The sequence below is a fragment of the Dromiciops gliroides genome, chromosome 2 (genome assembly GCF_019393635.1).
Source record: "Dromiciops gliroides isolate mDroGli1 chromosome 2, mDroGli1.pri, whole genome shotgun sequence".
In the NCBI taxonomy this organism is placed as follows: domain Eukaryota; kingdom Metazoa; phylum Chordata; class Mammalia; order Microbiotheria; family Microbiotheriidae; genus Dromiciops; species Dromiciops gliroides.
In genome coordinates this window covers 113,361,531-113,386,701 of record NC_057862.1, presented here as the reverse complement: position 1 = coordinate 113,386,701, position 25,171 = coordinate 113,361,531, and the positions used below count along the sequence as shown (strand labels likewise).

At 40.1% G+C, this 25,171-nt stretch overlaps 1 protein-coding gene across 1 annotated transcript in view; it reads right to left on the bottom strand.

The window, feature by feature from the left end:
- PDE8A (phosphodiesterase 8A) overlaps positions 1–25,171 on the bottom strand; it is a 262,918-nt gene that overhangs the window by 58,469 nt on the left and 179,278 nt on the right. Inside the window, 6 exon segments of the mRNA XM_043987196.1 lie at positions 5,507–5,549; positions 5,647–5,698; positions 9,847–9,935; positions 16,210–16,347; positions 18,736–18,814; positions 22,762–22,850. Coding sequence (XP_043843131.1) covers positions 5,507–5,549; positions 5,647–5,698; positions 9,847–9,935; positions 16,210–16,347; positions 18,736–18,814; positions 22,762–22,850 — 490 coding nt within the window.

Sequence of the window (25,171 nt, the reverse complement as noted above, 5' to 3'; positions counted from 1 at the left end):
CATGTCAGAATTTCCATTATAAAGTGGTGAGGAATGTCAGCCAATTAGAATTCTCCTTTGGCTAAACATTCCACACCTTGTTAAAAAAAAATCCACACAGAAAGGTTCCTTGTATAGAGTTTCTGGATCATACACTTGCAGCAAGTTCCTAGAAGTCTGTAAAGAAATAGTCTAAAGTGGACACTGCAAGGGGGAGGAGGGGAAGTAATGCACATTGAAAAAGATTTTCCCCTTTAATCTTTAAATGAAACTTGAAGTGAAACTGTAGAAAACCAATATTTTCTCCCCTAAATTGTCCCCATTTTCTACAGAATATAAATGTTTAAAGAATCTTGGGGTTGAAAAGTAAGGTCTTTCAGTGGGGGACATCCATAGCACTGGCTTTGGGTAGATTCCAATGAGACCAACTATAAGTCTGTTGGCTTTCCCCCCAAAACCAGCTCCACCTCCAGCCCTCCCTGTCTCTACCCTTAGTGCCACCATCTTTTTGTCTCTTTCAGGCTCAAAACCTTGAGTTGTCTTTGATTACTCTCTCCTCATAGCCAAATTTGGTCTCCATGTCTTTTTGTCCTCTCCCCATATCCCTTCTGTCTTTTCTATTCCAACCTGTTACCATCCATTGGCCTCACAGCCATATTACTCTGATGGCCTCCTAACTGGTTTCCCTGCCTCTCTCTGGTCTTCTACTATCTTGTAACACCACTGCCTGAGTAATCTTCCCAAATATCCCCTTGGATCATTTCATTCTATTGGTTTTTAACAATGAAACAAAACCAAAAAATTTCTCATCATTCCCTAATGCCTATAGGATGAAGTTCAAACTTCTTAGCCTGACATCCAAAGCCCTCCACAATCTAGCCCCAGTCTAACTTTTGGCTTTCTCTTCCACCACTCTCCCACACAGACCTTCTGCTGTAGCTTGATTGTCCTATTTGCTGTCAAGCCTCACCTCCTCCACCCCCCACTCCCCCAACCCCAATAAAAAAATAACCTTGTATTTTTTCCACATTTCTACTTTTCATTCCCACACATCTGAAATGCCTTAACTTCCTGCTATCATTTCCTATGGAATTTCCATCTAACCTTTAGATCTGTCTATTCTGTAAAGTCTTCCTGACCACTTCAGCCCAGTGCTCTAACCTTTCTTTCTGCACCTATGCTAATTATCATCTGGCCCATTGATTTGTTAATCAGTCGTGCACTGTTATATTAAGATGTTTAAATAACATAGTATTAATTTTTGTTTGGATCCAGAGCTTAAATTTCATTAGTGCATGGAATTCCAGTGGAGCTATATTCCTTGCTCAATGCAGAATTGATAATAATAATAATAAGTAGCATTTACAGAGTGCTTTAAGGGTTTATCAAGTGTATTTACATATGCTATCTCATTTAATCCTCATAACAACCATGTAAGGTTGGTGCTATTATTATCCACATTTTATAGATGAGGAACCAAGGCTGGAACTAATTAAATTATTTGCCCAGGATCATATAGCTAGTAAAGGTCCAACGCAGACATCTGAACTTAGGTCCTGCTAAATCCTAGTCCACCAATCTATTTATTATACCACGTAGCCACTTCTAGGTCTGTAGATGATCTGCAATTTACAGTCTTAGAGAATTAACATGGGCCAAGGGGTTAAGTGACTTATCTAGAGTAACTCAACTAGTATGTGTTAGAAGGAGTTAAACTCAGGGCTCCCTGACTCTTTTTTTTAAAAATTTTTTTTATTTTTTGCTGGGCAATGAGGGTTAAGTGACTTGCCCAGGGTCACACAGCTAGTAAGTGTCAAGGTCTGAGGCCGATTTGAACTCAGGTACTCCTGAATCCAGGCCGTGCTTTATCCACTGCGCCACCTAGCTGCCCCAGGCTCCCTGACTCTTAAGGCTGGACCCTCTATCTACTACATTATGCTGCCTAGTAGGTCCCGACCCAAACAAACATCATTTACCTCCTCAAAGTTTTACTGTGATGACTCATTGAGGTGTGGAGGAGACTCTGGGTTCACAAAGACTATGATAGTGGAACGAAAGCTCTGGTAAGTTCCACTAGGCAGGAGAAGCTTCAAGTGTAGGCCTGGCGATGGACTTCATTTATGTCTGTTGTCCAATGACCAATCTAGTTAAGTTTGGAGAGTCTTATTATTAGACTTCTTGGTCATTAGATGATGAATTATTTCCATTATAGCATCTCATGAAGAGGATATACCAGGGCCTAGATGAGCTGTGATTTTTATAGATGGAACCTATCCCACTGTAATCATGGGTCCTTGAAATAATCTTTCCCATGTGAAATTCTGAAGACCCAAAGAGAAACAATTTAAATGAGGAGGAGGAAATGGTATTTATCTAGAGAGAATGATGTGGATACACAGGGAACTCACCAACTTGCTTAGATTTTAAAGGGAAATATAAAGAAGTTGGAAGCATGTCTAGGTAATAGAGAATGAAAAGGAGTATGGGAAGGCCCTATGAAAACAACAGTATCAGGAATTACAAAGCTCTGAATGAACTGAGGCTGGTAAGGGAAGCTAAAGACAACATAAAGGGTTTTTTGGTTTTGGGGTTTTTTTTTTTGGTTTTCTTTTTGTTTGTTTGTTTGGTTTTTAGTTTTATGAGATAAGTATCAATGAGGACCTTTGCTTGGGGTGGATGGGACAGAGATAACTGTCAACAGAAGGTAACAAGCTTGTTCAATTTTTACTTTGTCGCTGCCTCTTTTGCAAAGGAGAATGGTTTTAATACTAGAGATTATGGAAGAAAAATGATTTACAGGAAGTTTAGACCAAGATCATAGGAGAACACTTGGCTGCTCTTGAAAAACTGAAATCACCTTGCCTGGAGGAACTACAGCCTTGGGCTTGAAGGAACTGATAGGTGTGATTGCTGAACTACACTCAGTGATAATTAAAATGTCATGGGAAAGAGGAGGGCTAACACAAGATTGAAAAGGGCAAATGTGTTCCAATTTTCAAAGAAAGGAAGGCAACAGAGTCTATAAACTACAGGCCAGGGAGCTTAAACTTCCATTTTGGGGGAAAGGGGTCTCTTGAAGGAGATTTAGACTCTTTTTTTGTGTGTGTGTGTGTGAGGCAATTGGGGTTAAGTGACTTGCCCAGAGTCACACAGCTAATAATTGTGTATTAAGTGTCTGAGGCCGGATTTGAACTCAGGTACTCTTGACTCCAGGGCCAATGCTCTATCCACTGTGCCACCTAGCTGCCCCAAGATCTGGACTCTTTAAACTGGAAAGGAGCCAGCAATTAATTAATCAACAAACACTTATCAAGCACCTTTGATGTGACAGGTAATGTTTTAGGAAGACAAGCCCAGAATGGAAGTGCCTACACTCAAGGAATTTGTATTCTCTTAGGGAAACAACATGGGCACATGTAAGTAAGTATTAATATATACAAAGTAAACACGAAATAAAGACCAAGTAATTTTGAAAAGGTCCTGGGGAGACAAACAGAAAAAGCCTCATGTAGGAGGTGGTGGTCAGAGCTGAAGCTTTACATAGAGAAATAGACTGGATTGGCAAGATACATAGATAGATGAATGATAAATAGATGGGTAACAGATAAACAGATGATAGATGATACAAATAGATGAGAGACAGGGGATTAATAGAGAAATAGGTGAGAGATAAGTAGATTAGATTGGCTAGATGCTAGATATAGAAATGCTAGACAAATATATGATAAACAGATGATAAATAGATGATAGATGATGAACAGACAATAGATGATACAGCTAGATAGATGGTAGACAGAAGGCAGACAGATTGATGACAAATAGATGATAGAGTATAGATAATACACAGATGGTAAGTAAATAGATGATATACAGATAAGTAGATAGATGATAGATTGACAGATGAGAGGTGATAGACAGACAGAACATTTATTAAGTACTCAATATATTCCAGACACAGTGTTAAACACTGAGAATACAAACATGAGCTAAAGGAAAACAACACTGAAAAGGGAGTTGAAAAGAGAGGCTGGGGTGGGGGAGGAAGGTGTGCCTGGGGAAAGTGCCCAGCTCAGCTCAGAGTCAGGAGTGGAGTCAGGAGAGACTAGAGCATGGCTGGCCTTGATGCTCTCTCCAAAGGAGGCTCTCAAGGAATCCAGGGGTTCCAACAGATGGAGTTGAGTAGGCATTACAGGCATGGGGAGTGTCCTATTCCAAAGGATGAAGGCAAATCTCATAGACTAAAGTAGAACAATGTATAATAATCCTGGTAGGTTAGAGACAGATTGTGATGGGCTGAAATGCCAGACAGGGCTCACACTTTATCCTAAAGGTACTAATGGGTCAGTGGCATTTATTGAACAGCCATTGGCAGATTGTGTTTTAGGAATATCAATTTGGCAGCCATTTAGAAGGTGGATTTGAGTGTGCAGGGACCAATAAAGAGGTTACTGCAATAGTCTGGGTGAGAGGGGATGACCTATCCTTTCATCTCATCTCTTCATTTTATAGATGAGAAGACTGAAGCCTAGAGAGGTAAGATAATGATGAACCTGAAGTTGGGCCTCATAGAAAGCTTATGTTCAAGGCCAGGAAACAGTATGAGAAAAAATACAAAAGGTGAGGATGAGCAGGGTGTGTTCAGTTCTCCATTAGAAAATTAATCTGATTGGAGTGGAGGCTAAGAATCTCTGCACCATGATCTGTTAAGAGAGGACATCTCTCCTAAGAGATGGGTATACAATGAATCAGCCTAGAGTTTAAGAAGCCCAGCAAGGATCATGACTTATAGTAGTGTGCCTCTGGTATCCATAGCTTCATGAAGCATACCTAACATCTAATATTGGGAAATGACATTATTGGGGGAGGGGAGTTTTGCTGCAATTATGCTACAAACGAGTCAAAGGCTGAATGACATTAGCACAGTGACATTTGGTTAAAATGTGTTAAATGACATTACTTCAGAAGTGTTCATCGGGAAAGCCTTTTAAAGCCTGTTGCCCATATGTCACCCTAGCAAATGAAGATTTAGTAAATATCATCAAATAGTTTCTTTATCTGAGTTGACCAACTGCATCTGAACAATCCTAAAACCTAGAGGTAGCTGGTCAGGGTCGTGATCTATGCTGCTGGAGAGTGTGATTATTGATAATCATAGTTCACATCTATATAGCATTGGAAGGTTGGCAAAATACTTTATATACATTTTCTTATTTGACCATCACAATATTATTATCCACATTTAACCAATGAGGAAAATGACTTTGAGAGAGGTAAGGTTATTTGGCTTACAATCATATCACTACCCATGCTAATGAGACACAGAAACTTTGGTAGAAGTAACAGAAGAGGGGCAGCTAGGTAGTACAGTAGATAAAGCACTGGCCCTAGATTCAGGAAGACCTGAGTTCAAATCCAGCCTCAGACACTTGACACTTACTAGCTGTGTGATCCTGGGCAAGTCACTTAACCCCAATTGCCTCACAAAAAAAAAAAAAAATTAACAGAAGAAGGAAAATGTGCATCCTACCTGTTTGAGATTCAGCCTGAACACGTTCACAGGTTTTTTCTACCTATAAACAAATAGAGACATTAGTTCACGTTCCTTCATTAATATTTTGTATCATTTTTGCTGGAATTGATATTGGGTAATCACCCTCTTTTACTGACCTTATTGGTGTCACTGCACACTCTACTAATGGACACATAGTGTCTAATCTTTCTGCAAGCAAAAAAAAAAGAAAAGCATTATTTTCTTTCCGATTCTCCATGCTGATTAACCCAGTTTAGTTTTCTTTTATGAGGACAACAAAAAACAGTCAAAGGTATTAACATTAACCAGTACACAAAATGCTCAGGGCATGATATTTACTTTTCTTGTTTCTATCCAAGGCCATTGATAAAGGAGCAGGGGGTCTGGGAACATCCATTTGTGTCTCTGTTGAAAGATGAGTAACTCTTTAAAGAAAACAAATTCTTCCCTACAAAGGAATGAATCTTATGCTCAGTAACTACGTCACTGGGTCAGACAATGAAACAAAACCTGTCTGTCAACAGAATTCTGAGGCTGATGGCAGGGGGGCAGTGCTTTGACTGGAAACAGCAAATAGCAATTTATCCCTTGAGATGCTTGTTTCACATTCACTGCAATTATGTCCAACTCTTGGAGAACATAACTGGCTCATTGGTGCCCAGGACAAGAGGCTTTTCTTCAGAAAACAGTTGGATTAGAATCTACCTTGGAAATAAGAAGTTACATGCCAAATTCTCCCTAACTCAGCCAGATTTGCTCTCACAACACACCCAAACCATCTCGGCTGAGCTCTGAAGCGGTTCAGTTCTCTTGACTATTATATGAACTCCAGGAAAGGAGTTTACAAAGTGGATTCCAAAGTGCTTTCTAAAGTTTCCTTGAAAAAAAAAAATAGCAGGGGCAGCTGGGTGGTGCAGTGGATAAAGCACCAGTCCTGGATTCAGGAGGACCTGAGTTCAAATCTGGCCTTAGATGCTTGACAGGTACTAGCTGTGTGACCCTGGGCAAGTCATTTAACCCCAATTGCCTCACACACACACACACACACACACACACACACACACACACACACACAAAGAAAGAAAAAAGACAAGAAAAAAGCTTTACTTTTCTCATTCCCATAGAAAGCATGATAACTGACTGAAGACATTAAAAAAAAAGTTTTCCTTTTTTAGGCACAGAATGGGAAAGAAAAAGGTTTCCCACAAGTTTTAAGAGATGTCTAGTTTCTAGAAATTTTGGACCGATTGGGTTCAAATGGGTTTGCATACAACATAGTTTTCTCCTAAACTAATGTTTATTGTATTTAAAAATTATAGCTCATTTGTACAACGATGATAAATGTGTTGATTCAACTTGGAAATGATTTTGATTTTAATTACAAGTGGATCTACAACCTGCTGAACTTTAAGGAATCCAGTATCTTTGTTTTTGGACAATTTATGAGAAGTAGGTGAAAAAACCAAAAGCGCAAGAGACCACTAATATTTTGGGGAAAGAAAGTTCTCGTCTTAGGGACTTTTGTAATTTGCAGTTTCTTGGAGATACAGAATCCAATCATTTTCAGATAAGAGAAGGGGGGGCGGGGTGAGCAATCCAAGCACAACTTTCATCCCACAGAACCCTGACTTATGGGTGTCATTTTCTGAGCTACAACTATCAGCAGTTTTTGTTTCCTTGAAGGCGATGTTTTTATTACCTTCATAGACTTCTGAAAATTGATGCTTGCTAAAATTGAAAGAAGCCTCTCTGCTCATTCTCATGTTTGCTTATTTTTACAATTTAGCATAAGTCCTTCCAAGGAAACATAGAACTTTGTGTCACAAGGTGCAGGGGCTAGAGGAATCCAAAGCAGGAAAAGGTAGAAGAGGCATCGTATGGAAACTCCACCCCTCACTGAAGGTGTGCAACCCTAGCTCAGCCTCAGACTTTTTATTCTACAACATTTGAAAGAAATTCCTGGTAATGTATCATTGTGTAGCTTACTCTGTGACTCAGCCTAACCCAGAGACTGCGTTATCCACACTTACATTTCTGCCTTTGGCTCCAAGGAATTTGAAGTGATTATTAATAACTGTACATAATGTGATATAAAATCTTCCTTCAGAAAGGTTTTTAGAAATCGGGTTAAGGGAGATGGTCAGTTAGGGTCAAGTAGCCATAAAGTCACAACTATCTTAAACTTAATCATTTTAAAGAATTGCATAAATTGGTGGGGGTCGAAGCATGAACCCTAGTTTCTATCTAGTTTCATTCAGTGATGGGGTTTTTACTATTTGACTGATGGATTTTTTGGAGAGTCTGGGTCACCCTATATCTCCTGGGTTAGAAGAGTTGTTTCCTTCTAAGGCTTCCTGGTGGCCCTCTGAGCTAAGGGGCTCACTGTATTAGTGCCAGACTTAGTGTGGACACCAGATCTTCAGCTCTTCTGCAGCTCAGAATTCCTGAACAATCTACCCAACCTCAACCTCTCCCATTATCAGACAGTATAGGTGTGCATCACCATGTCTGTGAAAAGATGGGTTCATTTTTTTTAGTTTTTACTGAGAAATAGAGGTAAAACATAAAATAAAAAAACACGTGAAAGGATGTGTTTAGTTCAAGTTTCTTGATTCAAACAGCTACAATATAGTTACAGATGGATTTGACTGGCATAGTTTATGAAGTACTCAAGCCCACATTCTCATCCTTCTCAAGTTTTGGCCTAGATATGCTTGTATGTGATTCTGGTAATGATAATTAATAGTTATCTAAGCATAATGTTTATTTTTCCTTTGGAGAAGCTCATCCAGAACTTCCAGGGCAGAGCCAAGATGGTGGAGGAAAGGCAGTGAGCTCTTGAACACATGATATGATTGCTCCGAAAAACATCCAAATAATGCCATAGGACAATTCCTGAAGCAGCAAAATCCACAGAAGAATGTGCTGAGAAGCTCATCCAAAAGTTCCTCTTTTCACTGCTTGGCCATTCTGTGCCCCACCTCCCAACCTCCTTCTTTAACCAACATCTCCTTCTGGACTCAAGCTCTGGCCATGATTCTTCAGTTACTTGGCAAATATGTGTGTTACCCCTCAGGAAAGAAACCCTTATACTTAGATACTTATTGTTCTCCATTATCATGATGAGAATCACATACCAACCGGACTAGGTCTGCCCCAACCAGCAGATGCTTTCTTGCCCTGTTAACAAGGTTAATGAAACCTTTGTTTCCCTATAGAAAGTTGCTTGTGAAGTTGCATATCAATGATATTGGGGCAAAGCTGAAATGTGGTGTCTCCTACTAATGAATTCTGAGATAAAATTTGGGACAGAATGAAAATTGTCATAGCATATTACTAATAACTTAAAACTTCTAAAGGATCTAATTGATTGCAAAGGAATTAGTAGTAATTTTTAAAAAACCAATAGGTATTCCAACTCTGTTATTCCTAAGAAATACTCAGGTGATTTTCAGAACTAAGGGCTACACAACACCATGTGTCATGTAGGAGAATGGTGAAATTCAGTAGGGTTTAAAAGGAGTGACCTATGTGAGTCATCAGCTTATTAATGTAATCATACATTCAATGAAAAATTATCAGCACCCACTGTGGGCCAAGCACTGGGAAAAACAAGAACAGAAACAAAACAGTTTGGGATTTTCTCAAACCGGCTACACAAGTGTAAATGAATATAAAATCAATTTACTACTGAACAACAAATGAAAAATTTGCTTTTCCTACTGTATTGCAAAAGTAATATTTGGGAATAAAGGCCTAGACTATGCAGAGTAATACACTTCCTCCAGCATTTTTTTCTTCATTGGCAATGCCATCTGTAAACTGAACATTTTGTCTTCAGCCTTGTAGCTAATGTGTGCCCTTCTCCCAGGGCATAGCACAGTGCCTGGCACATGATAAGTGTTTCGTAAATACTTGTTGACTTGATTTTAATATAATTGTGTGTGTGTGTGTGTGTGTTAGTTACTACTGAGACTTAATTTAGAAGCACAGGTAGAAAAAATAGTTTAAGGGAAGTGACATTAATTCTTTCTTGTATAGAAGAAAATAGAGGGCAGGAATAATTTTGGATAGAACACAGAAAAAAAGCTTTCTAGAGAGAAAGATGGTCTTCCTTACTTCCCCAGAAAATAATTACTTTTTAAAAAAAATTACCATTAAAAAAAAGACAAACCACTGCTATAAAGATGTTCAGGAGATGTCAAATTCATTTTCGGGTTGGCCTATGACCTGGCTGAGGCTTTTAACTTTCTCAAATAGACATACTTTAAGATCAGTTTTGAAGCAACACAAAAGTATTATCTGTTAACTGAAGCAGTGAATTTCTTTCTACTCACCCTCCCTGTCCGATGACAGGTATTATCTTCACATTTTGTTGTATATTATCCCCATTTTTCTTTTTGGCATAATAAATTCCTTGCCACTCCTATAAATGGAGTTCAAGCATCATTAAATTTTGTATTCAAAACAGAAACCTCAGAACATTTCCCAATTTGCGTTCCAATTCATTTAACACTACCAAGACACTTAAGGATAAAAAGTGATCTAAAGGCCAGACACGACGTTTTCCTCCTTGGCTGGGTTATTGACAAAGGTCACTGTTCTACAGGCCCACATGGCCACTGGCCCAGAACAGGACCCTTTGCTGGCTAGAGGGACTCATTCTATACTAAGTACCTCTCATAGCATGGTCCTCCGTACTTGAAATGTGGAGGCTACTGGAATACCAACCCTTAGGATATGACAGCTCCAATCTGCTATAGGGATCCCGGAGTCTTCACCTCTGCCTCTGTCTTTGAGGTCCTCAGATTGGAAAAATAGCAGTATCGGGGAAGGGGGATGGAGTCAGAAGACCTGGGCTCCAAGCCCCCAGTCTACCACTGACTGACTGTGGGCAAGTAACTGGGCTCCAGTTTCTTCTGATGTCAATTAGGGGGTTGAACTACATGGCTTGTGATGTTCCTTCAGCCTCTAGACTTCTGGTATTATGACCTCTAAGGACCCTTCCAGCTCTAAACGATGACTGTAGGACCCTAGGGACTAAAAGGAGACTCATCTATATCCACCGTATACTTCAATGAGTCAATCAATAAGCCTAGAGGAGGGAGGGCCAGGCTCGAAGCCAGAGAGATCTGGGGGCAAAAACTGCCTCTGCTATGGATTACCTTTATGAGCAAGAGCAAGTCACTGAATCTCTCACCCAGTGCACCAGGCAACTAAGAAAGTGGCTAAGTCACACTGGTAGAGCCACAGGAGGAGGTACCTGATCCTAAACATAACTTACATTTATACAGGGTGCCTCAGAAAGTCTTAGAGAGATTTTAAGCCTAAAACCGAGATTTTCCATATACATTCCACAGTATTTAATGTAATGTGAAGCACTTTGCAAACCTTAATCGCATTTGGTCCTCCCATCAAGCCTACCTCAAACCTACCCTACTTTACAGATATATACCCATTTTACAAATGAGGAAACTGAGGCTCAGGGAGGTTAAGAGATTTGGCCAGGGTGATATAACTGACTGGTTAAGCGTAGGAGGCAGGATCTGAATCCAGATATTCTTGACTCCAAATCTGGCACTCCATCTACTACAGAAATCATAGGTTGGGCCAAAACCCCAAAACAAAACAAAATCCCCAGTGCCTGGCGCAATAGCTGGCCCGCAGGGAGGCGTTTAACCAATGTTTGTTTAATTGAATTTTAGACAAAGTGAGCTGAAGGTGATGGAAGAACATTTAAGCAGGACTATTTAGCCTGTAGTTGGAGGGAGCCCTTCTACTGGAGTACAGGTGAAAGGTCACAGCTAGAGCCACAGATTTGGGTGCTGTATGCACAGCTGAAGCTCGGGATACTGATGAGACAAGCAAGGAAGTGAAAAGTAGACCAAAGCAAGAGAACCAAAAGGGTGCAGCATCATGGAAGCTAAAGAAATTCAGAGTTCCAAAAAATCCCTGAGACATCAGCCATAAAAAAGGTGCATTCCCTTCGGTGGTGGTAGCTGCGTCAGAACTGACATTGCCTATCTCCCAAGGGTAGGCCCAGGTTGGGTGATCTCACCTGCCCAGCACCATCACAGGGACACACGTGAGGTTACTGGGGCCTCCTAGACAACTGCTGCAATTAACCTGACTCCAGTAGCATGGGGAAAGGAAGGAATGGTTTAGCATACCCTAGAAAGGCCTAACCATTAAATGACAGGTGTTGAAATCTCCCTACCTACCAGATAATAAAAGAAATAGAAAGGATAGGCAGGTTAAAAATCTATTTCCACAAGTCTTCACAGCTGACTTTTCTAGTCATGTAGTGGTGTTGTTGTTTTCCTCTACCTCTCCTTTCCAAATAAGATTAGAACACACAGAAATTCTTGCTTTGGAAGAGACATAGGTAGTCCAAGGATCATGATTCCCATTTTACAGATGAGAAGTCCTGTGGTGGAGCTGTTGGGATCTCCTTCCATCTACACAACAAATCTTACTCACTGGTCAGGAATTCCCTTTTCAATATGCATTCTTTTGGTTTACTTTGCCTTGTGCACTTCCTAGCTCAGATATAGAGCGGTAGGGTTCATTTTTATTTCATGTAATTATTTTCCCCCATAAAATAGAGGTTTATGTTCTTGGGAAGTTACTGGGAGGCAAACCAAATCTGATTCAATAAGTTAATCAACAAGGGCACCTGAAAGATGGTTTTACCATATTATAAAATAAGGCAAATCAACTGGTACACATTCATTAAGTGCCTACTATGTGCATGGCAAGCAGCTAGGGGACACAGTAGAGTGCTGGGCCTGAAGTTGGGAAGACTCCTCTTCCTGAGTTCAAATCCAGCTTCAGACACTTATTAGTTGTGTGACCCTGGGCAAGTCACTTAATTCTCTTTGACTTGGTTTCCTTTTCTATAAAATGAACTGGAGAAGGAAATGGAAAACCACTTTAGTATCTGTGCCAAGAAAACCTCAAATGGGGGTCACAAAGAGTTGGACATGATTAAAATGACTCAACAATAACAACAATGTGCCAGGCACTGTACTTGGGGCTAGGACCACAAGGACAAAGAATGAAATAATCTCTATTCACAAGGAGTTTATACCCAGGGGTGTGCTGGAGTTGGCTTGTGAAAGCTGATTGTTAAATTTTCAGTGTGAGCATTTGTACCTTGGAAATCAACAATTTTGAAATAAGTTGGTCATAAATATGAAATTTCTGCTTCTGATTTAGCCAAAATTAAATAGATTTGGCCAGGTCAATATGAAAAAATTAAGATATTATCTAGCTAGGTAGTGTAGTAGATAGAATGCTAGTCCTGGAGTCAGGAAGACCAGAGTTCAAATTTGACCTCAGATAATTACTAGCTGCTGGGTAAGTCATTTAACCTTTTTCTGCCGTAGTCCCTCAACTATAAAATGGAGATAATAACAGCACCTCCTTCAAAGGATTGTTCTAAGGATCTCGTATTTAGCACAGTTTTTGGCACAAAGTAGACATTTGATTCCCTCCTTCCCTAACTCAGTTCTCTCCTTCCTCTCTTCCTGTTTATTCATAATATGGAAAAGAAAAACCAAGTTTTCTGTCCCTTCAGTTCCAAATGTATTCTCACTTTAGAATCAATGAGTCAACTTCTTACTTCAAATACTTCCAAGGATTTGTGGTTTCATGGGCTAGAGGAAGGCAAGAGGAATGGTGTGTACTCCCTTGGCAAACAGCAAACCCAAGATGCCTTTATTTATGCCACTTTGTGAGTGGCTATCACCTTAAAAAATCATCAGTTGATGGATAACTTTCTTGATGATTATCCTCTATGAGACTTGGCCAAGCCAGGCAGCCCTATGGATGGCAGGAACCCCCAGTCCATCCATGAGTTGGTCTGTGTAGGTGAAGTCTTTCTCTATTTGTAGTTTCTGTCAAGCTAGGGCAGCCAGGTGGTGCAGTGGATAGGGCGCTGAGCTTAGAATCAGGAAGACTCGTGTTCCTGAGTTCAAATCTGACCTCAGACTCTTATGTGACCCTGAGCAAGTCACTTAACCCTGTTCCTCATCTGTAAAATGAGCTGGAGAAGGAAATGGCCAAGAAAACCCCACTGAACAGCAGCGGCCAAACACGTTCAGCTGGTACAGAGATTTAAGAAACCAAGGTCACCTCCACAGCACAATGGGAGTCCAGAGCAGGACTTCAGGGGAGAAAAATGAGTCAAAAAATGATGAAAATGGTTTTTACCCTTTGCAGAAAGCTTTAAAAAATAGCTAAATGATCTTGCTTTTGTCCTTCCTGAGAAATGCAAGTACCTCATATGGTGGCTCTGAGGAAAGCACTTAGTAAAACATAAAGAATGCATCATACCAATGTGAGCTTGGGTGATTAACACTCAGGTAACTTTCATTGGCAAGTGGATTGATTAGCCGTAAAACTCACTGTAGGTGCTATTAAGAAAAGGTGGAGGAAAGTGGATGCTTTTTGTCTTTCCTACACTATGCAACAGAAAGGCCAGGGTGGTGGCTCAGCAGAGAGTGTTGTACTTGGAGTGAGAAGGAATCGAGTTAGAATTCTGACTCAGACACTTACTAGCTGTGTGCCCCTGGTTACTCCTCTCAGCCTTAGTTTCTTCATCTGTAAAAGGCGGACAGCAATAGTACCTCCCTCCCAAGGTTGTTGTGAGAATCAAATGAGATACTACATGTAAAGCACTTGGTAGACCTTCAAGTACTAGATCAATGTTAGCTGTCATGATGAGGATGAGGAATGATAATTCTATAGGGGGCAATGACTGTGCATGGATAGTGAGTTAGATGGGACCAGAATTGAACTAGAGGAATAGAGTGAACCCAATTGCATTTGGAAAACTGTACTATGTTTTCAGGGGTCTCAAGATGTTTCCTGGACCCCAAATCTCTCTTGTAGTTTGGGTTTTTTTTAAAATAAACACAAATGTTCTTCCAGTGATATTGTATGATTGCAAAACTTGGAATAGAATAACCTCCAAAGGTTTAAAGTTACAGGAGATCCAAAAGGGAGTGGGAAGATACACAGTGAACACAAATCGCCACCAGCGTATACAGAACTCTGACCTATGTACCAGAAGTGAAACGGGGAACAGTGTGGAGGAAATGTACGAACAGAGAAGCAAGAAGGGTGGTCATGGCAGGCGGGGGGGGGGGGGGGGGCGGGGGGGGTGGATACGAGATAACTAGTCTTAAGCACTGTACTACTACCCACAACATGGAAAAACACGCAAAGAAAAACTCTCCACATGTTGAATGAAGCCTTTCAGGAAGATGTATGGGAGATCATGGAGAAGAGTTTATATGGGATGGTAGCCCAGGGGAAGAAAGGGGAAGAGAGCTGTAATCTGCATTGAGGGAGGGAATACCTACATTGAGGAGATTACAGACTCACCAAAGTAGTCAAGTAGGAAGAGATAATTGCTAGTTGAGACACAGATGCAGAAATTACATGACATTTCTGTTTTTGGACTACTAGTTACTGCCTGAAAATGGTTCAATTGTTCTATTTCCATGGAAAATGTGCCTCGACCCTTTAAAGTAAGGGAGTTTTGAAGGCCAGACTATAAAAACTGCAGCACAGCTAAAGGAAAAGTTTAATCAGTAAACTGAAGAATTATAGCTGGTGCAAGTTAATCAGTAGACATTTAGCAGCAGGCTGATGTCTGAGGAGAGGGAACAAGTTGGAGAAACCTGGAAGCTTGCTTTTGCTTATAATGCTTTCTCTACTTCAAGAGGCTCTTTTACATGTTGAAATCCTAAATACCTTTCAAGGTCCAGATAAAATTCCACCTCCTTCATAAAAGGCAGCTAGGTGGCCCAGTAGATAGAATATGGAACCAGGTAAACTTGAGTTCAAATTTGTTCTCAAATACTTACTGGCTGTGTGATCCTGGGCAAATCACTTAACCTCTGTTTGCCTCAGTTTCCTCAACCATAAAAAAGGGATAATAACAGCATCTACCTCACAGTTTGTTGTGAAAATAAGTTTGTAAAAAGCACTTAACACAATGTCTAACACACAGTAGATACTATATAAATGCTTATTCTCTTCCCTTCCTCCTCACCCCTGACACCTTCCCTAACTCTCCCATAGGCAAACTTTTCTCCCTCTCCTGAACTGTCAAGGTGTTTTGTGCATCTCATGGCCCAAAAACATACAGCCTTGTAGTAAAGTTGTTTATATACATGTCTTATGTATATACTGAAAGCTACTTGAAGGCAGGCAGGCATTGTGCTTATTCAGTTTTGCCGGGAAGGTGAGAGAGTGGGTTTTGGAGGGAAGATGATATATTCTGCTTTTGATCTATTGATTTTGAGATGCTAGTGAGACATTCAGATGGAGATATCTAATAGACCAGGGCTTCTTTTTACTCACAACCCCTTTTTGCCTGAGAAATTTTACTCAACCCCCACATTTACAGTATTTTTTGGTATATAGGTATATAAGTATACAAATCAAACATTTACTGCCAAATTTTTCACGACCCCCCATTCATAACATTCAGTTATGCAACTCCACATGGGGTCTCGACCCAGTTTAAGAAACTCTGTAATAGAACAGTGGCAGTTCAGGACTGGAGTTGTTCACAGGAGAGCTCAGGGAGACAGGGAGATTGGAACTAATCTGTATAAAGGGAGGTGACCATTTAGCACTGGGGTGGATGGGTGGATAATGAAAGAGTTTATAAGACTCTTACTTACCTTTCCAATCTTTATGCATGAATTAATAGTATCCAGGAAATCAGCTTTTTTTTCATTCACAGGCACTTCTGCTAACTCCTTCCCTAGTAGTTCACCTGTTTGGTAGCCCATAGCCATTTCAAATGCAGGATTGACATACTAGGGGGGAAAAAAGAGAAACTTTTCAAAATCAGCACTGAAAAAAAGAAGGCAATCAAAGTTACTGAAGTCTGAACTCAACAGCCTGTCCTTGACCAGAACCTTATTTGCTAAGGCATTTTATCTGTCCAAATTTAAAGGCCATCAAATCAGGCTATTGTGGGGTTCCTCAAAGAGACTGGGGACAAAGCCAGAAAGGGGGTGGGGGGAAAGAAGCTCTGATTTAGAGAAAAGATTCATCTTGGGACTGTTGAGAGGTTATGTGCCTGCTTCCCAAATTGCCTCCTTGGGCTGGAGGCTGTTACCCTTTCACTTTAGAAATGGTGCCGGGAATGGAAGATGTGGAGATAACAAACAAAGTTGGCTACTACACGATTGATTTCCTGATCATTTAAATCCAAGCGGGGGAACCTGTAAGATCAGCCACACAGAACACTATGACATAAGGGTGGCAAGGGGGAGAATGTGTTATCTTCAACATCATGATGGTCTAAAAGCATTTACTGAAGACTTATCTAAGTGCAGGGCACTGGCTCTGTGGGTACCGGAGAGGGGCTGATTCAAGCTTATTATTATGGGAGAGATGGGGTGAGGTGGGGTGGGGCAGGGAACCTCTTTAGAGGTGACTCAGGATTTCAGACTGAACTGAATCCCCTTAAAAGTTCTGAAATTGGCTCTGAATTCCAAAGAGGAGCCCAGAAACATCTTTCCCTCTCTATTTCATGAACTTTTTTGTATATGTGTTGGATCCTTCTGGGGGTTTGGTGAAGCCCAAGGACCTCTTCTCAGAATTATATTTTTAAATTCATAAAATAAAATATATAAGCTTACAAAGAAAATAAATTCTATTAAAATACGAGATAATTTTTTTTAAAAAAGTCTTTAAACAAGTTCATAAACAACCCCCCACACATACACCCCGGTTAAGAATTCCTTTTAAATAGCTGGATGTTCCAAGAATAGAAACCTCATGTGCTGACTCACTGACCCAACTAACTTGTCCAGCAAGGACAGTAAAGGAGAACACATTGGCTAAGAAGCATGGTGAAAGAGGACCATATTTTCGATCAAAGCTTCTGACACAGAATTTTTATAACAGCAACTATATACCAGGAAGAGTATCACAGATCTTGCTCAAACAAAATATGAGAAGGGAATGGATGCTGGCCAAGCAGCAGAGAAGGGGGATCCCTAAAGGAAAGGCACTTTCCTCTGGAACAGATTGCTTTTTCTTTTCGTTTCTTTCTTTCTTTCTTTTTTTTTTTTTTTTGTGAGGCAATTGGGGTTAAGTGACTTGCCCAGGGTCACAAAGCTAGTAAGTGTCAAGTGTCTGAGGCCGCATTTGAACTCAGGTCCTCCTGAATCCCTGGCCGGTGCTCTATCCACTGCACCATCTAGCCGCCCCTTGCGTTTTCTTTTTAAAAATTTTTTTTAATTTAAGATTTTCAGAGTTGTTTGCAACTTGGATGCTATATATGCTATACATTGTAAAGTGACTGAATAAACGAACTGATAGAAGTATGATTCAGCAGTATAGTAGAGTAGAAAGGAGAGTAGATGGGACTGGGAGTCGGAGGACTCAGGCTCAGATGTCAGAATGTTACCACTTATGACTGTATAGCTTTAGACAAATCTCTCAGGTCTTCATTGTCCTTCTCTGTAAGCCAGACAATAATGCTCAGGCACCAACATCCCCCAAGTGTTGTGAAGATCAAATGACCTTACATATGCAAGGTGCTTTATAAACAAAAAGTACTATTCAATGTGTTTTTTTTTTAATATATGTAGATATGTCAAAACACACATACGCGGAGGCAAATTACATGGGTTGTTTCTAGAACTACAAATGACCTTATTAAATTTCTTTTTTTAAGAGAGAAAAGGATTCAAAATAAATGTGATTGTCTTCACAGAATTTGGCAGTTCCAAAAGTTATTAAAAGATCTATCAGTCCTTTTCATAGAAACTATATTTGATTTAAATGAAATATTTTATCTCATGGTAACTTTCTTATTTCCTGAACCTTAGAGATGAAAAACAGTGGTAGTAATTCTATAGGTTTTTTTTTTTTAATTTAAATTTTTTTTTTTTTAGTGAGGCAATTGGGGTTAAGTGACTTGCCTAGGGTCACACAGCTAATAAGTGTTAAGTGTCTGAGGCCGGATTTGAACTCAGGTACTCCTGAATCCAGGGCCGGTGCTCTATCCACTGCGCCACCTAGCTGCCCCTATAGGTTTTTCAACTACTGAAATATCCAAAGCAAAATAACAACTAACCTTCTTATTCCTCTCCAAAAAAAAAAAAGGCGGGGGAGGGCGGTAATTAGCACCAAATCCTGTCAGCCAGAAAAGCACATTTCTACCCTTTAGAAAAAATTTTGTCACAAACCTGTATGATGTGATCTTCACTTTTAATTTCAATGGCTTCTTGACTTTTTTCTAATGCTGTGAATATTGAATTGCAAGCCCTTTGTGGGTAGAAAACAAGAAGTGATTAGAATAGATGTAGCTATGCAGTATTTTCAGTGGAAATGAACAGGGCTGCCTTTATGAACAGGTAGCACAGGAGTTGTTGAATAGAATGCTTTGAGGGGCACTGAAAAGCCCTGATAACTAAAAGCATCCCTTTCTACCTCCCACAACCTTTGCTTGGTTGTTGTTGAGTCCCTTCAGTTGCATCTGCCTATTGAATATTTCAAACTGGATGTCCCACAGGCACCTTAAACTCGTCCTAAAATTCAACTCATTCTCTTTTCCCTAAAGTCTCCCTTCTTTCAAATTTACCATTTCACTCTTAAAGCCCTAATCTAGCCCCAAACTATCGTTCCAGCCTCACTGGCCATTACTCTTGCTCCTAAATTCTGTGAGTCAGGCAAATTGGCCTTCTCTCACACATAGCACTCCATGTATCTTGGTAATAGCTGTTCCCCCATGCTTGGAAAACATTTCCCCCTTGTTGCTTAGAATCTCTCTCTTCCCTGAGACTCAGCTCAGGTACCACCTTTTCTGATCTCCCTGGCTGCTGGTGCACCCCCTCCTAAACTACTTTGTATTTATTTTACACCTGTCAAAATTAACTTTCTACATATTTTATAGTTACATGCTATCTCCCCCATTAACATGTAAGCTCCTTGAGAGCAGGAATTGTTTCATTTTTAAAAAATGTTTGCTTGTGTCTCCAATGTCTAGCAAAGTACTTGGCACATAGTGAGTAGTTAATATATATTTGTTGAATGATTAATTGTGGGGAGAGTTAACCACTCCAGGCCTTTGCTTCTTCAAAATCTCTCCAGTTGAGCTAGATGCTCTCCTTTCCAGCTCCTGCAGCATACAGGATGAGGTTTTGAGTTTGTTTGTTTTTCACTCACATGTAATTGTCCCATGTTTTGATAAAGTCATGGTCACAAAGCAATTTTTTTTTTACTTTCCCCAAAATGCAGTCCAATGTATTCATTTTTGACTCTTTAACAACCAGAAGGATTGAACTTGGAAGTTGGTGACAGAACAGCAAGAGAAATGGGGGTCACAGTTATTCTTGACAATGGGCTTCTTTTGGGGGTGGGGTCTCAGAGTTAGGACTAGAGATTTTTCTAGTCCTTACACTTGCCTCATTCTCATCTGTGACATGAAATCTGCAATGACTGGAATCTCTCAGTTTCTTTTTATGTGTTATCTTCCCCCATTAGATTATAAATTCCCCGAGGGCAAGGATTGTGTTTTTTATATTTGTATACCTAGCACTGAGCTAAGTAAGGCACAGTGCCTACAACATTTGTTATTGTTCAGTAGTTTCAGTTGTGTCTGAAAATTCATGACCCGATTTGAGGTTTTCTTGGCAAAGATATTGGAGTGGTTTGCCATTTCCTTCTCCAGCTCATTTTACAGATGAGAAAACTGAGGTAAACAGAGTTAAGTGACTTATCCAAGATCCCACAGCTTAATTTGGGTAGTCCTAATTCCAAGTCCAGTTCTTATACACTGTGCTACCTAGCTGCCCTCCTGGACTATAGTAGACACACAATCTATTTATTGGCTATTGACTATTTTCATTTGAGACACTGGTCCTAATAAAATATTAGTGGCTCTGAGATAGCTCTCCAATTCCACAGCAGAAGTGTGTTTTATGGGGTTTTATTGCAATCTCCTTTGAATCAAGAGTTCTCTGACAAGAGCAGATCAGTCACTTTTTGTGCCTCACAAAATACCTTTTTTCACTGGAAAAGTAGGTGGAAAAGGTCAATATTTTTGAATGATTGAAACATGGTAGACTAACTTGGAATGTTTAATGAGATTGCTGAGGCAGAAATATGAAGAAGTGGTTTCTTGCCATTTTCTTTTTCTTTTTTAAGATTATTTATTTATTTGTGGTTTTTTTGGTGGGGCCATGGGGGTTAAGTGACTTGCCCAGGGTCACACAGCTAGTAATTGTCAAGTGTCTGAGGCTGGATTTGAACTCAGGTACTCCTGAATCCAGGGCTGGTGCTTTATCCACTGCGCCACCTAGCTGCCCCTCTTGCCATTTTCTTAGCTGATGAGAATGCAGCCAGGTGTCACAGTGCATATAGAGCAATGAGTCTAGAGAAAGGAAGACCGGAGTTCAAATCCAGCCTCAGATGCTTACTTGCTATGTGACCCCTGGGCAGGTCATTTAACCTGTTTACCTTGGTTTCCTCAGCTGTAAAATGGGGATAATAATAGCATCTACCTCACAGGTTATGTCCTGAGGACCAAATATATAAAGGAATTAGCATAGTGCCAGCGAAACAGAGGTTCTGGCAACCATCTCATACTGTGTTGAATCAAAGCCTCTCAGCCCTAGTAGACCAATTCCTATCTATTTTTTTGCAATGACAACTGAGGACATGAGTTCTGGATTGTTTTTCCAGGAGTGTCTTTGAGTTTCCTGAGCCATCCAGTCTCTACTGGCTGGTCCCTCTTGGCCTGCACTGATGAGATGACTGTCTGGGGCTCACAGGGCAGCCCATGGCCAGGAAACAGAGTTTCCTCTTCATGGCGTTAACTGGATTGTATGGTGACTGAAACTGTGATCTTGAGTATCGTACTCTGATCAGTGCTGCTAAATGATACTGCTTCATGTTTCTGTGTACCTAAGGGATAATTTCATCAAGGAACTGCTTGAGCCTGTAGGACCATCATTGATTTAGAGGACTGATTTTTGCCTTTAAATCAAATCAAAATCATCTACTGTAAATTAAATTGCTTCCTGAGCCTTTTAATAGCATTAATTAGAGGCAGTATGGTAAAGGGGAAAGAATTTTGGTTCTGGACTCAAGGGACCTGGATTTTAATCCCGTCTCTGCCACTTACTATTTGTATTCTTTGAGCAAATAACTTTAACCCCACTGAACCTCAGTTTCTACATTTGTAAAATGAGGTTGGATGCCCTCCAAATTAATTTCTAGCTCCAGATCTGTGATTCTATATCCTAGATTCCATCAGTGGCCTGCTTAGATCCAGCTGGGAGAGAGAAACTCTGCCTGGTGAGTTATGGCCAAGGTCCTTTTCAGCATGGCTACCAGACATGAGGCACTTACATAAGTGAACTGAAATGAGTCTATGAAGTATATCCCTAAGTTTATTTAACTGAGTTCTGTGGATCGCTCATTGAGCACTGGGCTTGGACTCAGAAAAACTCATCTTCCCGAGTTCAAATTCAGTCTCTAACACTTACTATGTGACCCTGGGCAAGTCCCTTAACCCTGTTTCCCTCAGTTTCCTCATCTGTAAAATGAACTGGGGAAGGAAATGGTTAACCACTCCAGTATCTTTGCCAAGAAAACCTCAAACGAAGTCACAAAGAGTCAGAAACAACTGAAACTACTGAACAACAACTACTATTGACCTTGATCCCTAAATACCCAAACATCTAAATCACAGGTAAAAGACAACACAGAAAGGTTCCTGGATTTTGAGTCAAGATACCTGGATTTGACTCTTAGCAGTGACAATAACAAATTGTGTGAGTCTGGCCAGTTGCTAAACTGTAAATTTGCTAATCTGTAAGATGGCCCTACCAACTTCCCAGGACCCCTACAAAGAAAGTGCTTTGTAAAATAAAATCACATGGGAATGTGGGTTATTATTACTGTCGTTCTCAAATAGCAGTGGGCCCATGACTAATCTCAAGTTGCCCTAGACTACCAGTGAACCACTTATAGCTATTATTTTAAGTATGACACTACAATCACTTAGGTATCAACCTAATGGTTATTTTGGCTAGACTAAGGATGCACCCCGACTATTGTATACAGGCACTGAAAGTTGGCAGAGGTAATTTGGATGGTCAGGCATTTATTACTCTCCAGCTCCACAAATAACAAGTCAATTATAGCTACAAAGTCACCCTCACTGCATCATTCTGCCCCGACATGCGTATTCAAAGTGACAGAATTACCTTAGTTTAAGTTGTGACCGCACCTCGCCAAATTCCAGCTGGATTAGTTCATTATAACAGGCCATGATGTTGCAGTTCTCTATGTATCTCTGCAAACAGAAAGGCAGGAATCACTTTGGTTTTAATGTGTTTCTATAAAAAATTACAGTATCTTAAGCAAAAGGAATTAATTCTTGCTAATAAATCTTTTTGGACAGGGCTACAGGTTCAGAAGCTCACTAAAAAAGCTTCTGGCAAAAATCTCCAAGGTGTTCCATTATTATTCAGCAAAAATGGTGGAGAAAGCATTTTTAAAAACAAAAGTCCAAGCCTTAAATTTCTTTTAAAAAAATAATTCTAAGTCTGAATATATTTAGAGGTCTTATCACTAGACTCATGGTCAAAGAAGTTTATACTGTGTTTATGTTGCTACAAAAGACCAAAATCTGCAGTAGGGTGGGGGGGACCTCAAAATTAATTATTTAAGCTCCTGTTTACATTTTGTCGTCAAGGTTAATTCTTTATTGAAAGACAATGCTTTGCCTTCCTTAAATAAAAATTAAAAACAAAACAAAACAAAAACAAAAACATTGCCCTTGTGCCCATCAGTATGTTGCAATGTGCTTGGATTTCCATGCATTTTGCATTTCACAATATAGAGACTCTGACTCAGTTCACTAAATCCACAAACAATGCTTATAGGTCTCATTTAAACAGTCTACTTGTTATTTTTCATGGGAGGAAAATAAATCTCATTTCCTTGCTTAGGGAGGTTAACTTGCTTTTAGCCATAACATTTCTTGGGCACAAATATATCAGGGAGACCAAAACAATGCACAAAGTTCCCAGCCAACTCTTAACCCCTTGAAAAATGTCCATTATACCATTCTTCACAAAGTCATTTTGGAAGCTACTGCATTCTTTGTAGCCTCTCTTTTTTATCTCATCCAGAACATTTCATTAGAATTCGTTAAGACTAGAAAAGCACACTGGTAACATTTATTAAACCTTGTTTTTTGTGTACATTTTTGGTTAAACCACATTGTTTGTATGGAAAGGCAACTCATAGGTCCAATTCTATTCCAGAATCAGAAAGGCCTGTATTCAAATCTAGCCTCAGACACTTACTATGTAACCCTGAGCAGGTCACTTAACCCATGTCTGCCTCAGTTTCCTCATCTGTAAAAGGGGGATAATAATAGTATCTATATTCCAGTGTTGTGAGGATCAAATGAGATAATATTTGTAAAGAACTTAGATACCTTAAAACATATATGCCAATTATTATTCCTTTCTTCTTCTTCCTCCTCCTCCTTCTTCCTCTTCAACCCTTGGATCCATTCTCTTGGTATGGTAAACCATTTGCTCTGCCATTGCTTCCCTAGGTCCTTTGGACCTTGCCATCTGCCCTAGTGCTCTCTTTGCCAAAACCCAAGTACCAGTTGGCCTTTCTATCTGCCATGAGCTGATCCCTTCTTTATATTGTTTCCTCCAAGTAGAGTATGAATTCCTTGAGAGCAGATATAGTCTCATTTTCTATTTATATTCTCAGCATTTAGCATTGCTTTCCACAAGTCAGCATTAATCAGTGCATTTTTTTCATTTCATACCATGTTCTCTTCTTCTCCACATTTGCTCCTATTTAAATGACTATCTGGTGTACTCCAAAAGCCATTAAAAAAATCCCAATATGGAATCTGTCAACAGTAGACAGCATGGGCCCCTGTGTCTTTAAATTAATGATAAAGTATATAGACAGGTATAGCTATTATGAGATCAGGAAAAATTTATCAGCTGCCAAAACAGTGACCACCAGCAAGTAGTTCGATGCTCCTGCCCACTGTCTCGCATGATATTCAATGCTGACTATGTGGCCAATTTCATCTCATGTGGTTGGGAAAATCATTGTCCACTCCTCAGCTCAAAGAGATGGTCTAAGAATAACCAGAAAACTCAGCCAATCTGCATGTAAAAGCAGAGGAAACTGGCCTTAAAACTGCAGGAGAGAGGGGGCAGCTAGGTGGCGCAGTGGATAGAGCACCTGCCCTGAAGTCAGGAGGACCTGAGTTCAAATCCGACCTCAGACACTTAACACTTACCAGCTGTGTGACCCTAGGCAAGTCACTTAACCCCAATTGCCTCACCAAAACCAAACCAAAACAAAAAAAACCTGCACGAGAGAGAGGGTGGCCACAAGTGTCTACCTGGTAGAGGTCAGGTAATAGACTAAAAGGTTCTGGCTCCAAAGAGGGTTCAACTGAGAAGAGCAATATTTTACTCCTTCCTTGCAGAAATGGGCTGTCTTCATACAATCTGCATGCCAACTGCCCAGGACTGCTCCCGGGGAAGGAATTTCACAAAGGGAGGGAAAAGAATGTGTGTTTCCATGAACAAAGATATGGTCACTCGTGCAAAGTGTGCTTCCAAATCA